The following is a 15814-nucleotide window of genomic DNA, read 5'->3' as shown; positions in this document are numbered from 1 at the left end:
TAGTGTTGAAAAACATGTAAAAATTTAGTAAACAAACGGTTTTATTTATCATATAAATATTATAAATACATAAAGTCAAACATATATATTTTGTAAGGAATGTAAAGAATCGAAGGAGACTTCAAGTTGGTTTTACAAAATTATTTGCGACTTTCGAAAAAATACTATGCCTTTAACTCGTTGGTTTATTCATAGCGGCCTTGATTTTTGACCCTCGGTGTTGGTAGAACTTTGTCCTCCTTATTTGTTTTATTCAATTGTACATTAACTTAATTTTCTAAAGATTTTTATGATAATAAGGAAACAGCGGATAAAATTAATTAACTTTGCTATAATACTACGTAAAAATGACTTTAACTAAAGTTATTATTTTACTATTTTTTAAACTGACAATAAAATATATAACAAAGAAACGGTTTCAGTTAATTACTCTACAAAAGAAAGATATATGATGTCTATTTATGGATCTTTAAGTAGATACTTCGGTAATCTTCAAATCATAAGTTAAAAATAAATTAAACAAATAAATTAAAAAACGCTCGTAACACATCTATTTTTTATCAAACGAACGAAGCTTTATCTATAAATATAATCACATACTTATTTCCGTCCTGAAACTATAACCTATAAAATATGATCGATCTGATATAGTTTCAGGATGCAAAGCTTACCTCGTTATGATATTAGTATAATTTTAAAATGTATTAGTGTTGTTGTAGTGTTGATGTCCTAATAAATTTATTTATAAGCTGATGCTGCATCCATTTGAAGAAATACGTTCAGTACTTGAGATGATCAGTGTCAAATCATATCAAAATTCTAGAAGCAAGAAGCATTACAGTTTGATACATTACTTTCTGATACTCAAATTTGGAATTACCATTAAATTTGGATAAGTTGTAATTTTCTTGCCGGCTCCGAGCAGGAATTAGTGTGGGTCTTGTTTACGGTATCTGTCGCATATCGTAAATTTAAAGCATTTAACATTAAATTTTGTTTTAAATTCAAGGAAGTGCCAAAAAGCTCATGAAATAATAAAATCAGTGTAATATGTAAAGGAATAAAAAGAAGAAATATATTATATGTCACGTCACTCTGGTAAATAATTTATCGTACATGTAAATAATTTAATGAATATGAGAATTTTTATTATTCTCTTTCTTTAAAAGAATACAAATTCAATACTTAATATTAATGCCTATTAAGTAAAGCATTCGCCAGTGCGGTTATTTTTAAAAAAACATGCGGGGGTTTTTCTCTACAAGAATGTTTTTAAATGTCAACTCATGATCCTACCCGGAACCTGTCTTTGTAGAGATTTTTACACGGTGAAATTAATATTTTATTTCAAGTATGCAAAATAATGACAGAGCAAACGAAGTAAAAAAAATCTCACATCCTTTTATGGATCAACAATTATTTTTGATGCATTATTATAAAGTGATGGGACCTGCATAAATAATTACTATCGGAGAAGAGTTTCAAGGCTAATTAAAAAAATAGAAAAATAAAATTCTTAATGGAGTTAATGTCGTCTTTCCATAAAACTTAGCGCCTTAACTTATTTGTCTTTTTATTATGAATGATTCATAATCAAGACGTTTGGTACAAACATTCTGCATTTTATACGAATTTGTATATCCCTATTTTTCTTTTTAATAACAAGGTGTCCAAGAGTTTCCAGTTAAAGTATAAAGTGACAAAGTACATTGAACTTTGTTTCTAATTCTTGAAGGCCTTCGACCATTAATCATGATATTTTTGTAAGTATCTAATCCTGCATGCAAGTTTGTCTCTAGTTATGCGATTACAACACTGCCTTTTATTATTAAATTATAGTTAATAACGCTTGTGTTTGTAAATAGTAATTCAATGTTTTTAGGTAAACAAAAATTTTATGACACCAAATTTTTTTTATAATCTGTAACTTGCGCTGGCGCATGCGCTCGTTTAAATCTTTTTCTTGCGGCTCAGGTCGCGTGCAACATTGTAACAATGTATCTGTAAATATCTTTCGCGAAATAATAAAAAAATATATTTAAAAACCCCATTTCTTTCTCTAGGGTTTTCTTTCTTTTTTTATTATTTATAATTTAGCATTAATGATGTAAGAAAAATTGTTTTTTTTTTTTTAGTTTAGGTGTAGTTTTAAGAAGAATTGAAGCAAAAAAATACGACACGTTCCTGTCTAAGATGTAATCCTATAATTATTTTATTTCACTGAAACAGTATGTAAACGATGTGATTTGTATTTAGAAGTGAGTACCTAAGTTTCAATGTTCAGGTTTTACGATTCCGTAAGTAGATGGATACATCAGGTCTTGAAAATTAATTACCAACGTCCTAATTGGCGTGATTACGCCGTGGCAGTATATAATTCAATCAATCGAACGTGTCAATTGTTCTGACTTCTATTTTTAGACACACAGGGCATTTGGTACGCTCACTTTCTACCTCGTATTAATAATTGTTATGTGCGGTCGAGGCTGACACATGCAATTTTACGTGCGGCAATGCTCACCGTCATTTACGTTATTAGCGTTTTGCTATTTCCAAATACTACCTTTGGTTTAACACGTTTTATTATAGGGCAGTACTCAAAGTAAAGTTGCAATATTCGATTAACTTATCGTTAATTTATATATCGTTATTTATTACCATATAAATCATAAATTGTTTGGTGCTTGTGAAAACTGGGACTACAAAAGTTTCAGTTTTCACATAGGAAAAATATAATTGCTGGTATTTTTATTTCAAGCATATGACGTCACGTCAACAGTCTAAAATTAAATCGAGTGAAACTAACAAGCGCAGCCACTTATATAATGATATTATGTACATAAATCTTATCGAGAACGTGCTGCATCTTTTGGTTTAAATAGTATGTATATTAGTTTTTTCGTTAGTTAGAAATTACAAAAAGAACGTCTCCTCGTTTATAAGTATTGATGCTAAAAGAACAGTTTAGCTTTAGGAGGTGGGGCTTTGTGTACATCCGTTTGGGTGCTTGGTGGCGGTCCTTGCCTTGTGCAAGCCCGTCCATGTTAGTACCTCACATTCATAAGATATTCTACCGTCAAACAGCAATATTTAGTATTGTTCGAGTTCCGGTTTAAAAGGTGCATGAGCCAGCTTAACTACAGGACTTAACATCTTAGATCCCAAGTTTGGTGGCGTAAGGAATGGTTAATATTTCTTACAATGCTGACATCTATTGGGCAGTGATCACCATTTCCTATCAGGTGGCCCACTTGCCGTCCGTTTACCTTTTATTAAACTATTGTTTATCTATATTTGATATATTTATATAATGAATAATAGGGAGTATTGAAATACGATACCGTTACTCTTTAATTAATTAAAATTAGTTGAATCTATAAAAAATTATAACAACTGTAAATTTACGTACATATTTGTTTAAGTGAAACATATTTTTCGAATTAGGAGTTTAGAGATTTAATATTTAAACATGTACATAATACAACGTAGCTAAAATCGCGTTGTTCCGCACACCTAGTAATTAATAAATGAATAGGAAATTTATTCATACATTAGTCGGCATAGGAAGATAATTATGAATGCAACTCGGCAACAAACTGCGTGTTTGATACAATCATACAACTTGCAAGCTTAATAACAGATTATAAAAAATATGTAAATAACGGTTTACGAATTTTGATTAACTTTATTTACTTGTATATATACGAGTACGTAAGCATTTCTACCATGATATAAAAATGTTACATTAAATATATATATATATATATTTATACATACATGAAATATATATATATTTCATGTACCAAATATAAACAGACAATGTAATATATATACAGATAAAATTACCAATTAAAAGAAAATATTATACATATATATATATTTAGCAGATTTTGAATTTGAAATTAATGCACCATACATTGGTGCTGAAAGAAATAATTATACGCCACCCAACACGGGTACTACAATGTTATGCCCTCGTGCCTGAAATTAAACTCCTCTTTCAAACCGGAACACAACAATACTAAGTAGTGTTGTTTAGCAGTCGAATAAATTGTGAGTGTTGTATCTACTCAGGCGGGATTGCAAAAAGACCAGAAGAGTGAAATAGAGCATAGTTTTCATTTTGAAAACGATATCAACGTACAACTATTAGGTCCTTATGAAATTAGCGTGTTGTCGTACTGACCAATTGATCTGAAATATCTCCTCTTTGGTTAAGAATTCCATATTCAAATTTATAAATTCATTTAGCTGATACATTTGAGTTTTGAAAACAGTTATTCATTTGTTTTTTTTCTCATTATATTTTTCTTTGGCGTCGCTTATTACCGCACAATGGAAAACATGAAATATATTTACGAGTACGAGTTCTACCGTGGCACCAGTGCTGCAAGAACAGCTCGAAGGATTAATGATGTGTACGGCGCTGGTGCTGGTGTCGCAAAAGAAAGCACAGTACGTTTTTGGTTTCAACGTTTTCGTTCTAGAAATTTCGAAATTTAGAACTTACCCCGTGGACGGCCGGAGACCAAAGTGGAAAATGAAGAATTACAGGCTATTGTGGTACTAGATCCATTACAAAGCACTTCGGAAATAACTGCAGGCTTCGGGGTAATTGATAAAACTGTATTAATCCATTTGAAGCAAATCGGGAAAGTAAAAAAAACTTGAACGATGGGTACCTCATGAATTGAGTGAATCGAACTTGCAAACACGCGTCGACTGCTATGTCACTGCTCAACCGACACAATAATGAAGGGATTTTAAATCGAATCATTACTTGTGATGAAAAGTGGATACTGTACGATAATCAGAAGCGCTCGTCGCAATGGCTGAACCCTGGAGGCCCAGCCAAATTTGCCCTAAACGAAAATTGACTCAGAAAAAGTTACTTGTGAGTGTTTGGTGGACTAGCGCCGGTTTCGTTCACAACAGCTTTCTAAAATCTGGCCAAACGATTAGGGCAGATATCTATTGTCAGCAACTGCAAACCATGAAGGAAGAACTTGCTGTTAAACAACCGAGATTGGTCAATCGCTCTAGACCACTGCTGCTTCACGACAACGCAAGACCACACACTGCACAACAAACGACCACTAAGTTAGATAGCTATAATTGGAATGTCTGTGACATCCACCGTACTGCCCGGACCTTGCTCCAACAGATTACCATTTTTTCCGGAATTTAGACAACTTCTTACAAGAAAAAAAAAATCAACTCCGATGCGTCAGTCCAACCCGCCTTCAATGAGTTTATTGATTCTCGCCCCCATGGTTTTTTTAGTAAAGGGATCAATGAACTACCTATGAGATGGCAAAAGTGCATAAATAACAACGGTGCATACTTTGATTAATTAAATATATTTTACAAAAAAAAATTGACTTTATATTCCTCCCGTACAAAACGCCAATTTCATATGTAAGGACCTAATATTTACGCTTAACCTTGTTCTCATGGAGTGTATGAGTACAAGAGTATTTGTTGTCCTATTGTTGTAACAACTTAACTTTATAGTATAGGTTTACTTTTGTATTACAACCTATAGGTTAGGTTAATTAAGAAGTGTCTAATTAAGAAAATCGTTGTGTCTTAAATTCACTTAAGCTATTTAATTTTATTTTTCAGATATATCTTAAATTTTATCTGGAAATCTCCAACGATTTGTTAGGTAGAAAAAAATATAATCTCGTTATTAAATATTCGATGAAATGCAACTAAGTTACGTCTATTACTAGAACTCCGTCTGTTATATTCCCGTTTATAACGTTGTATAACACATCGTAACAATATTGCAATTTAAAACAAGATTATTTTATTTTTAAATTCTTTTACATATCTAGCAGTATTCGAATTATGACTTGTTATATTGTTATTGATATAAAAATAAACAAAATGATTATATTATTCGTAATTATTTTGTTGAAAAAAAAAATGTCGTGTATCGTATCTCGGCTTTACTATAATTGAATCAAATTTTCTTTAAACATCGTAATGACGTGCGTGAAATCAAATGGAAGTAATTATTATGCTACGCGTGGGCGTCACTTTGAATTAGGTGTGTTACTTAACATTAACAGTAAGTCGTATTTTAATTGTTTTATTTGAAAGAAAATAAATCAATTCTATGGTTAAGTATCATCCGACTAGTGTATGAATGACGTTACACATGTGCCAGTTTTGACTGCGGTGTCTTATGAATGGTGTTACGAGTCATACGTTGCATATTAAATAACGGAAGTTTTGTTTCAATTGAATTCGAATATCAGTGTGAAACAAATGAGTTATTTTATTTTATTAGAGGCCAGAGATGGCCTTGTGATTTTGATTGTGAACGTATTCTATGTTATTCTCAACCGAAAATTACGGAATAACGCCTGAGCGATATTATGTCCTCTAGTAGTATAGTGTCCTCTGTATTGAAGGAAAAAATCATGATGAAACTTTTGTCTTGGACAAAATTCATCCAGATATATCTACGAACCAGCATTATTACAGCGTTTTGGAATAAGCTGAAACCGTTCTCCTTATGAGAGGCCTTACCTTAGCAGTTGGATATTAACAGCTTCTTACTTTAATAAACTTTTACTATTATAATGAAATATAAAAAAAAATATACGAATATAGATGATTAAAAATATAAATATAGGGAAAAAGGGGTTTTCTGATCATTTATAGAAATTAATAAATAATGAAAAATCTTTTTTCTTATTTGAAAATCGCACAAATATTTGTTGTATTAACCATTATGAGCTGACATGGCCTGTAGTGTTTGTAAAGTAAAGGTACACGGTAATACCATTACAAATTAAACAATTTGAAAAGTAGAACACGCAATTTGTCACTTATAGTTTGGAACGTACAAAACTGACTTCGTCTTAATACTTTTAATGTATCTGGAGCCTTAAACAATTTTCACTATTGTTTTCAGAAAACTGATACGTGACATGCAAATTTTCTGATTAACTTGTTAATTGTAGACCATTAGGAGATTTAGTGTTCGTGTAGAAATAATTATCTTCCTAATATGTTTTGTATGTTGATGTAAATATGACCGTTTTACTTTTGCTTACACATAGTTCAGCCTCTCGTGTATCTATAAATGCAGCACGTTAAAACATTTTGTATTCACTTGTTGTCAATCTGATTTATAAAAAAATATGCCTATTTATAAAATAAATTTATTTTTCGTATTTAAAAGGTATAAAAACACTTTGTAGGTATGTAAAATACGCGCTGCACATACGAATGTGCATCGAGCATCGGTCGTAGCTCGCGAGTTTTGCAACGGCCGGTCGTAGCCCATCAGGTGTGGACTCCACTCGCATGTAGTTGCATAAACAGTTGCGAAACACGGATCTCGGTCACTGCCGCTTTTGAGCTAAGGGCACCTGCCGCACCCTCACTATCAGGCGTAACTGAATCATTCAAATATTTGTCACATGAGGAATATTATCGTTTTTATAATTTCTCTAATAATCGACAACATATGACAAACGTGAGTAATAAATGTGATATCATTTCTTATAATAAATTGTATATATTAATTTAGACTAAACTTTTATTGAGTAAACTATCTGAATAAATGATAGCTAAAATAGAGTAACTGGACTTACATTCATAAAAACATTATAATGAAAAACTTACAAAACACAAAAAAAAATTACGTGTTAAAACTGAGTAGATCTGCGACCGTTTAATTAAACCATTATTCGTCTGTTTATAAAATATAAAAACAGTTAATAACTTTTACCTTTTATGGGTAACCAGGTGACTTTTAAAACATTATAATGATAGTGATTGACGACGTGATTATATAAATTATTAATGATGATTTACGATATATAGAAAATAATAGGGGTTTAACAATGAATATATTCGCCAGTTTACTACTCAGCGTCTCTGGATAGACATAACGCTTGTTTGTTTCATAACAGATTCATAAAGCATTGTATGCACTGTTATGAAGGCGAACATATTACCGATGCAATTATCTAATAGATTTATTAACATTTGAATTTAAAATGAAAAATTGTTATGTTTTGTTAATAATTTGTAATAACTTTAGACAGGTATCGTAAATAATTTAGGTTGTGCAAACTTTTAGCAATGCTTAGTGGTTTTTATTAGAAGTATTTTATTATAATAATATTATTAATTTTTATATAACGAACTGTTTTAATCATAAGTTTTACTGTAGCGTCTGGTCTTGATTTCAAGCATTTTTAAATAAGTACATTTTTAAGCTATGATTTACTACGATTACAAGTACAGTTAATTATAGATATTTTAATCCACCTTAAAATGACTACGTTCACTGATGTTGTGAAATTGTTCTAAAAAAATGTATACAGCTATTATTGCACATCTATTTTTTAAATCTTTACATTTAGAAAAACACATTGTTTCCTTAAAAAATACACTAAAAGAAATCCAATAAACGACTTCACTTCCATTTTTTTTAATTTTTCTTTGGTAGCGTCATATACGTTAATGAGATAAATAATCTTTAATGTATTTTTCAGCGAGTAACAACATGCGGTCCTGCTTGCGGGTCAGCAGGCAGTGGTGCAATGGCCGGCGCTGCGCGGCGACTCGCGTCAAGCCTACAAAGCACAAGCACAGGATCCCTACCAGACTATGGAACACAAATAGTGGACCCCTACCGCTTGCTAGAAGACGACCTTAACGGAATATATGAAGATATACGATCAGTAAGTTGTATGAACAATGATTGAATGCGTATTAAAATGAATCTTATATTAATGTTTTATTAGTATAAAATACAAACAAATGCAGTAATAAAAATGTTAGCGATAAAATTAGCTTTCTCGTTTTATTCGTCAATCTATGTCGCTGCCGGATCGGACTCAGGAAATGATGAAATTGATAAAAATAGAAAATATACCACTAAATATACCATGTAAAAGCAATGTATCCCTTTTAAGTGGCGTAAATATATAACAAAACCCGCAAGTAATTATTTACACTTTTAATTTTTTTTTAAATACATTATATATATAGAATAGATGCATCTTTTATTGACCACGAGTTTATAAAAGATAAAATGACCTAAGTAAAATAAAATATTCTACATATTTATAATGAACTGTCAACATACATCAAGAGTATCTTTAGATTTTTTCCGTATTGATAAATCAAAATAGACAAAAGTATATTAATGTAGAACTTCCATAATAGATGTATTATGGTTACATGTACAGGCAGAAATGCTTGATAAAAACCACTTTTTTTTTTTAAATAAACTTTCTAAAGAAGTTGAATATAAATTTTAAAGGACATATTTGAAATGTATAATTATTTATTAGGCCACGTAATTGCATTTACTACGTGGATTTTTATGTCAGTTAAATTACTCTCGATCGTCGGTATTGGTGTCCATTGATCGCTAAGTGTGTCAAAGTCATGACGTGCCAACACGCGAGCAGATGAGGGTTGAGCAACGCGCTCATCACTGGTGATTGTTTATAGATATCGTATAGTAATTGTGAACCAAATCAGCATATAATATAATATTTAACTCTAAGTACAGATTATGCGCTTCGTTCGCCTTAAATAAAATATTAGTTATATTTATAACACATCTACTGTTATATTAATCTCGATTGATTATTGAATCCGCGACTGATAGAAGACACCAAAAATATGTTATCGTTCATTATCATTCTATCATTAATCGTTCAAAGTTCGTCCTCGGCCCATAAACAGTAGTATCTAACTTACCTATTTTTGTGTTGATAAGCCTATAACTGGAATACTATACCGCCATTTGCATATATCATCAATGCCTTGCTTACAAAAACATCTTGAGGATTTACTATTTTGAAACAGTCAAAGAGTCAGAGTAGTGAAATAAAGATTTGACATATTATTTAGATAAGTTCGTATATGAGATGTTTTGTCGTTTTGTAATGAACATACATGTTATTGCAATAACACGGTTGCGAAAATCCGTTTCGGATGTTGATTTTGTAGTCCTTGACTCAAATGTTCTTTGACAGTAAACAGTTTATAAAGAAGATAAATAACCTAATAAAATTCTATACAATATGCTTCTACTTGTGTCTTGTATACAATATTAAGGATTCTAAATGCAATGCGTTAATTTATAGTTGAGCTGTTATAAATGACGAATACCGATAATAAATGTTAGATGTTCAGTAAATAATGACGTGGTAGTAAATCGTGATAGTCTTTTGAATATTTTTTAACTTCAAAGGTAACTTTAAACGTAATATTATCCTCAGTTTTTATAGCACGCCAAGTATCATTATATATTTGTTATATATATAACCCAACCAACCATGTAGATATAAATCCTTACTAATATTATAAATGTGAGATTACGTTTGTTTGACCGACCATTATGAAATGTTACATATACGTTGTCAGGGGATATAGGGTTGTACAGAAAAGGATATAGGGTACCTAACACCTCAAGGAAACTTATGTATACATATCGTGGTTATATACCAAGTGTGTTAGGTTTTTATATTGTTAATATCAAAAAAACATTTCATATTTCCAACATCCGTTAACCAGTGAAGTTTTTGAGGCTTTAAAACAGTTTATTACTTTTTTTTAACGTGACAAATCAAGTTTAAAAACAAAACCTTGAGAGATGAATATTAGTTCCGTCAATTATATCCCAGTAATGGATGGAATTGCGATAGAACGAACGATGGAAAGTGCGGAGTGTGAAACCACGCGAAACTTGAGCGTTTGACCTTCTTTCGGGGCTAAATGCTATGAAGAAAACCACCAAGAACAACACTTTCTTTATTCAGCGCGTTTGTATAGATAAATTACGAAAAATGCTGACTATGACTGGCATTATTTACGAATTTATGAATGAGTTAACATATAACACTTAAATAAATTCAATGGAAATGGCAAAAACTAATGTTAATGTTAGTACATTTACATACAGTACATTTCCTTAACCCAGCCAAACTTAACCTTCTCGTCTAATTTTCGATCAGTTGTGATGCGGCCAGTGCGACAACTAATCAACACATTTACATGCTAAACAAATAATGTTGCAACTTGACATTAAGATGTTCTTTTCGGAATCTAATTAGAACTAATACTTACTATACTGTTAATGTCACGTTGTATTTTTATTTTATATGATTTATATCGGATAATTACCGACGTTATATTATTACTAAAACTACTCGTTACTATACTAAGGAGATCCATAATTGTGATAATTAAACACATCTCCACACATCCACGATGTAAGGTTTCACAACATCGAATATTATAATAATGTATATATTTTTTCTTCGGGTTGTTCATAATTTTTTACAAAAGATTTATAAGAATTACACAATATTATATTTGAAATAAGACTTATTAGAAAATGTCGTCGTCAATTCGATTTACATTACAATAATAACATACAGGCTCATTAAATAAAATAAATCCAAATAATAGATTCACCAAAGACAATAAAAATATCTACAATATTTTGTTTGTAGATCCAATTATGAATTTAAAAAGAAAAAACATGATACTGGTAGAGAACCAGAATTTATTCATTCTCACAATGTACATATAAGGGATATTCCTACACAAAACATCGGAGACTGTTTTTATCGTTAATAATATTGGTTTCCTAAAAATAATCCAATATTTAGTAATGATTGTTGAAACAATTGGGTGATCCTGTTTGCAGTGATAAAACACTTGAGATTAAGGTCTCAGCACTTAGCTGTAGGTTTTATTCAAATTATATTTGACGAAAACACAATATTTATAAATGTAATGCTAAAAGACTCAATTTTTAAGATCCAATAAATACAACATAAAAGATCTTTTAACATGTAAAATTATGTTACCGATATTATCATTAAGGCATCAAACATCATCACACCGAAACCATCATGTACAAGGACACGTCTTTACAACCTTAGGTGACGACTGCGTGTTCATTTAGTATTCTAGTATGAATCGATGCTGTTATTAAAAATGATAGGATTTTAGTGACTATAACATAATTTTTTAATTATTTTTAATCTTATGTTTTAAATGCAATGAATATAATAAAAACTACTTACAACGAGAAACAACATATTTTTCTGTATAGATATATACATTACATAATAGTCCTTCGTATATACAACGTATATAAGTGTAGACTATAAATATACAACAATTCCGACTTTCTTTTCTATGTAGTAGCGTTATATAATAAAGATATTTTAAGTAAATCTCTACTAAGGGCGTATAATTATTACTATTATCTCATATACTGGTAGTGGTATGTACTATAAAATTGTAATTAAATGTATGATATTAAGAGGCGGATTTTTATTACTTCATAAAATAGAAAAAAAGATTATCATAAATTAGATGAACGACTGACCTTTTGACATATCGTGTTCGAAACATAAATAAATCATATTGGTTAATATTTACTGTTGAAATGTATATTTTGATATGCATAATTCATTTTTTTAAATTAATTGCGTGAGAAAATTTTGAAATTTATAATTGAATGTGAATTAAAATTAATGAAGCAATTACGACTAGACAAACTGAGATTGGCCAGAATCACTATCTTTATTTTATTATTCTTAGTTAAAATGACAAATGTAATAGTATTAGCAATGAATGTATAAAATAACAATATGGATTAATGTTAAAAATAAAAGTTATTTAATTTTTTTTTTTTTTATTCATAATATGTTACAAACTCGACTGTAATATTTTTGGTCAACAGGAATTGGAACGAAACACAAACCAGCCCGAGCTAAACACTATAGCTACATACTACTTCGACGGACAGGGCAAAGCACTCAGGCCGATGGTGACTACACTTATGGCAAGAGCTGTCAACTATCACGTATACGGAGAAAATAGGTAAGGTTACGGCATTTGACATGATATGTACGATTGCATACTGGTGGTAGAGCTTTGTGCAAGCTCGTCTGGGTAGGTACCACCCACTCATCACATATTCTACCGCAAAACAGCAGTATTTGATATTGTTATGTTCCGGTTTGAAGGGTGGGTGAGCCAGTGTAATTACAGACACAAGGTACATAACATATTAGTTGCCAAGGTTGGTGGCGCATTGGTGATGTAAGCGATGATTAACATTTCTTACAATGCCAATGTCTATGGGCGTTGGTGACCACTTACCATCAGGTGGCTCATATGCTCGTCCGCCTTCCTATTCTATAAAAAAATATGTATTATATATCTTATCAATTTGAATACAAGCCACTGGCGTGGCGTGCTTACTTTTAGAAAGGGCAACCTTTATACGAAATTTCAAAATGTAGGTAGACTGTACAAATAATATTATATTTGTTTACAGTTCATAAAGTAGTAATAAAAATAATTAAATGTAATATATAATCTCACTAGTTACACTGCAGGTTCTTGTCGAGTGAGCTAGGTACGACCACCCGATTTTATATTGTAGACGAGATATCCCCCACTATTTGTCAAGTGGATTGAGGCCGATACTATAAGTCTGCATCAAAGTATCAATTAAAAGTCAGTTATAATACTCGTTCGTAGTAAACGATTGTAAGTTAATAATCCAAGTAAGAATACTTGAATATGTAACTTTTTGTATTTATGTTTTATTTAATTGCTTATCGTTTGGCCTTTTTAGCAGCTAAGGCTCAGCGCTCCGTTCGCTCTAATGTTCGTTGCAAAACTATACGATTGAATTCTCAAATTGATGTCAAGAGTTCAATGTCTCAACCCAGACTTTGAAGGTGAAAAGGGGACAAAATTGTTTGTCCCATTTACGCATTAGACAATCTTGTGGTTTTAAACGTCAGCTGATATCTTCTCAAAAAGTTTTGTTGTTGGCAGATAATGCGTTTAATTTTACTTTAATTACTTTATTTTTCTGTGACTATTTTGTTGTATAATAAAGCGTATTCTATTCTATTCCAATCTGAAACAAATCTCATATTATTATTTCTTTTATTAGATGTAATAAAATAAAAAAAAAATAACAAAAACGCTAAAATACCTGATATTTTATATTATTTTATCAAGTATTTTAGCGTTTTTGTTATTTATTTCTTCAGTAATTTTAACAAAAAATATTAAAAATTATAGAAAACACTAGTTTGCTAGTGAAACAGTAATATGCAAAATTGAAATTGGACATATTAAAGTTATGTTTGTTTTCTTCAAATAACCTTAAAAATAAGTCGTTACCGGTTACACATTCAGAATTCATTTTTCTTACCGTTTTACTTGTACTAAACGTTAAATATGTCAATGATTTCCTTGATTGCATATCTTAGTGCAGTTAAGAATTTTTGCTTTGCTTTAAATTGTTAAGCATATAAAGTACATCATCCTTCACGATTAGTTACTTCTCTGGAATTCCCTAAAGATAAGACTTAAGGAATTCAGTACAGAGATAATAAATCTTCTAATTATGCAGTATATTCACGTCGCCCCTATGATTCGCCGCTGACTGCCCTATACACTTTAAGAATATGTAAGGAACATGATAAGTGCGATGCGTGCGCACTAGCTGCGTGTAGAATTATTTATAATCGTATAAATAATATCACCATTGTGTTCCATAATACATAAGGGAGGCTGTTATCTTCGTCTAATACTTTGTATACTCATTATCCGGATATTTACATACTAATGGTACAACCATTAAACTAATGTTGCTAAGCATACTTGGTGCAAACTAAATATCATTTCGATTATTCGCTTATGGGTGTACATTGATTTATCTCTTAATATCTTAATTCCACCTTTGATAATAATTTTCGGCTTCGAAAAAGACAAGTACTAAAAGCTATACGCATATTAGAATATTACAAACTGTTGGTATCGTAAGAACCGACTATGTTGGCAAAAATTATTCCTAGGCATAGTGCCCAAGTCCTCTACCCTATAACAAGTTCCAAATAAACGAGATGGGCGAGTTATTACGACACTCAAAAATAGTAATGTATTTGTTAATTTGAAATTTGTATTTGTTATAAATGTAAATATCATTAAAATTCTGTTAAATTGCTACATAAGGATGTTGATACAATTACGTAATGTTTTCACAACTAGCTTACAGCGATAATGTCAAATGTAAAATTAAAAACGATTTTTTGCTAAATTCTTCTATCGATTCTGATCGCTAATTATGTATAACCTAATTCTTCCTTTTTATATGTATTATAAAATTGCTTTTTATTAAATATATATCAATGGATGCTTCTTTGATTATATTCTTGTAACTTTTTTCAACAGCATAAGGGCGGTAAATAAAGCTTCAAATATAAAAATAATATGTCTATATATACAACAATTTATTAATATTGTGCAATACTTTTGTTACTTTGCATTTACCTTATTAATAATTATTATTGAAATAATTGTCTGGTTCAATTAAATTATTTGTTGGAGTATCTTAGTTTTGTAATTTAAATACTTGTTTGTTTCACCAGTGCTCTGCTGCCTTCTCAGCGGCATGTGGCCATGATCAGTGAGATGATCCACTCTGCTTCATTGATCCACGATGACGTCATCGATCAGAGCGACTTCCGACGCGGGAAGCCCTCCGTCAACGTGCTCTGGAACCACAAAAAGGTATGTGTCAATTATCTCACCGGCCGATTGCGCAATTACATCACTCACCGCTGCAACAATGAAACGATATTGTCTTAAGGTTCGTCCACACGATTAATGCAACACTTATCTGATTCATATGAATGATGTGAGCTTCACTTTTATTTAAACAAACGCCTTAATTAAACTTGTTTTTTTTTTGAAAAAGATAATAAATTAAAAGTAAAAAACTCTT

The 15814-nt window shown here is 30.8% G+C and overlaps 1 protein-coding gene across 1 annotated transcript in view; it reads left to right on the top strand.

Annotated features, from left to right (window-relative positions):
- LOC126768967 (all trans-polyprenyl-diphosphate synthase PDSS1) overlaps nt 1–15814 on the top strand; it is a 37490-nt gene that overhangs the window by 3467 nt on the left and 18209 nt on the right. Inside the window, exons 2-4 of the mRNA XM_050487470.1 lie at nt 8523–8711; nt 12746–12885; nt 15459–15600. Coding sequence (XP_050343427.1) covers nt 8523–8711; nt 12746–12885; nt 15459–15600 — 471 coding nt within the window. The remainder of the gene's footprint in view (nt 1–8522; nt 8712–12745; nt 12886–15458; nt 15601–15814) is intronic.

Source organism: Nymphalis io, chromosome 6 (assembly GCF_905147045.1).
Source record: "Nymphalis io chromosome 6, ilAglIoxx1.1, whole genome shotgun sequence".
In the NCBI taxonomy this organism is placed as follows: Eukaryota; Metazoa; Arthropoda; class Insecta; order Lepidoptera; family Nymphalidae; genus Nymphalis; species Nymphalis io.
The sequence above is the reverse complement of the archived record's forward strand: the minus strand, read 5'-3'. Positions and strand labels throughout refer to the sequence as shown.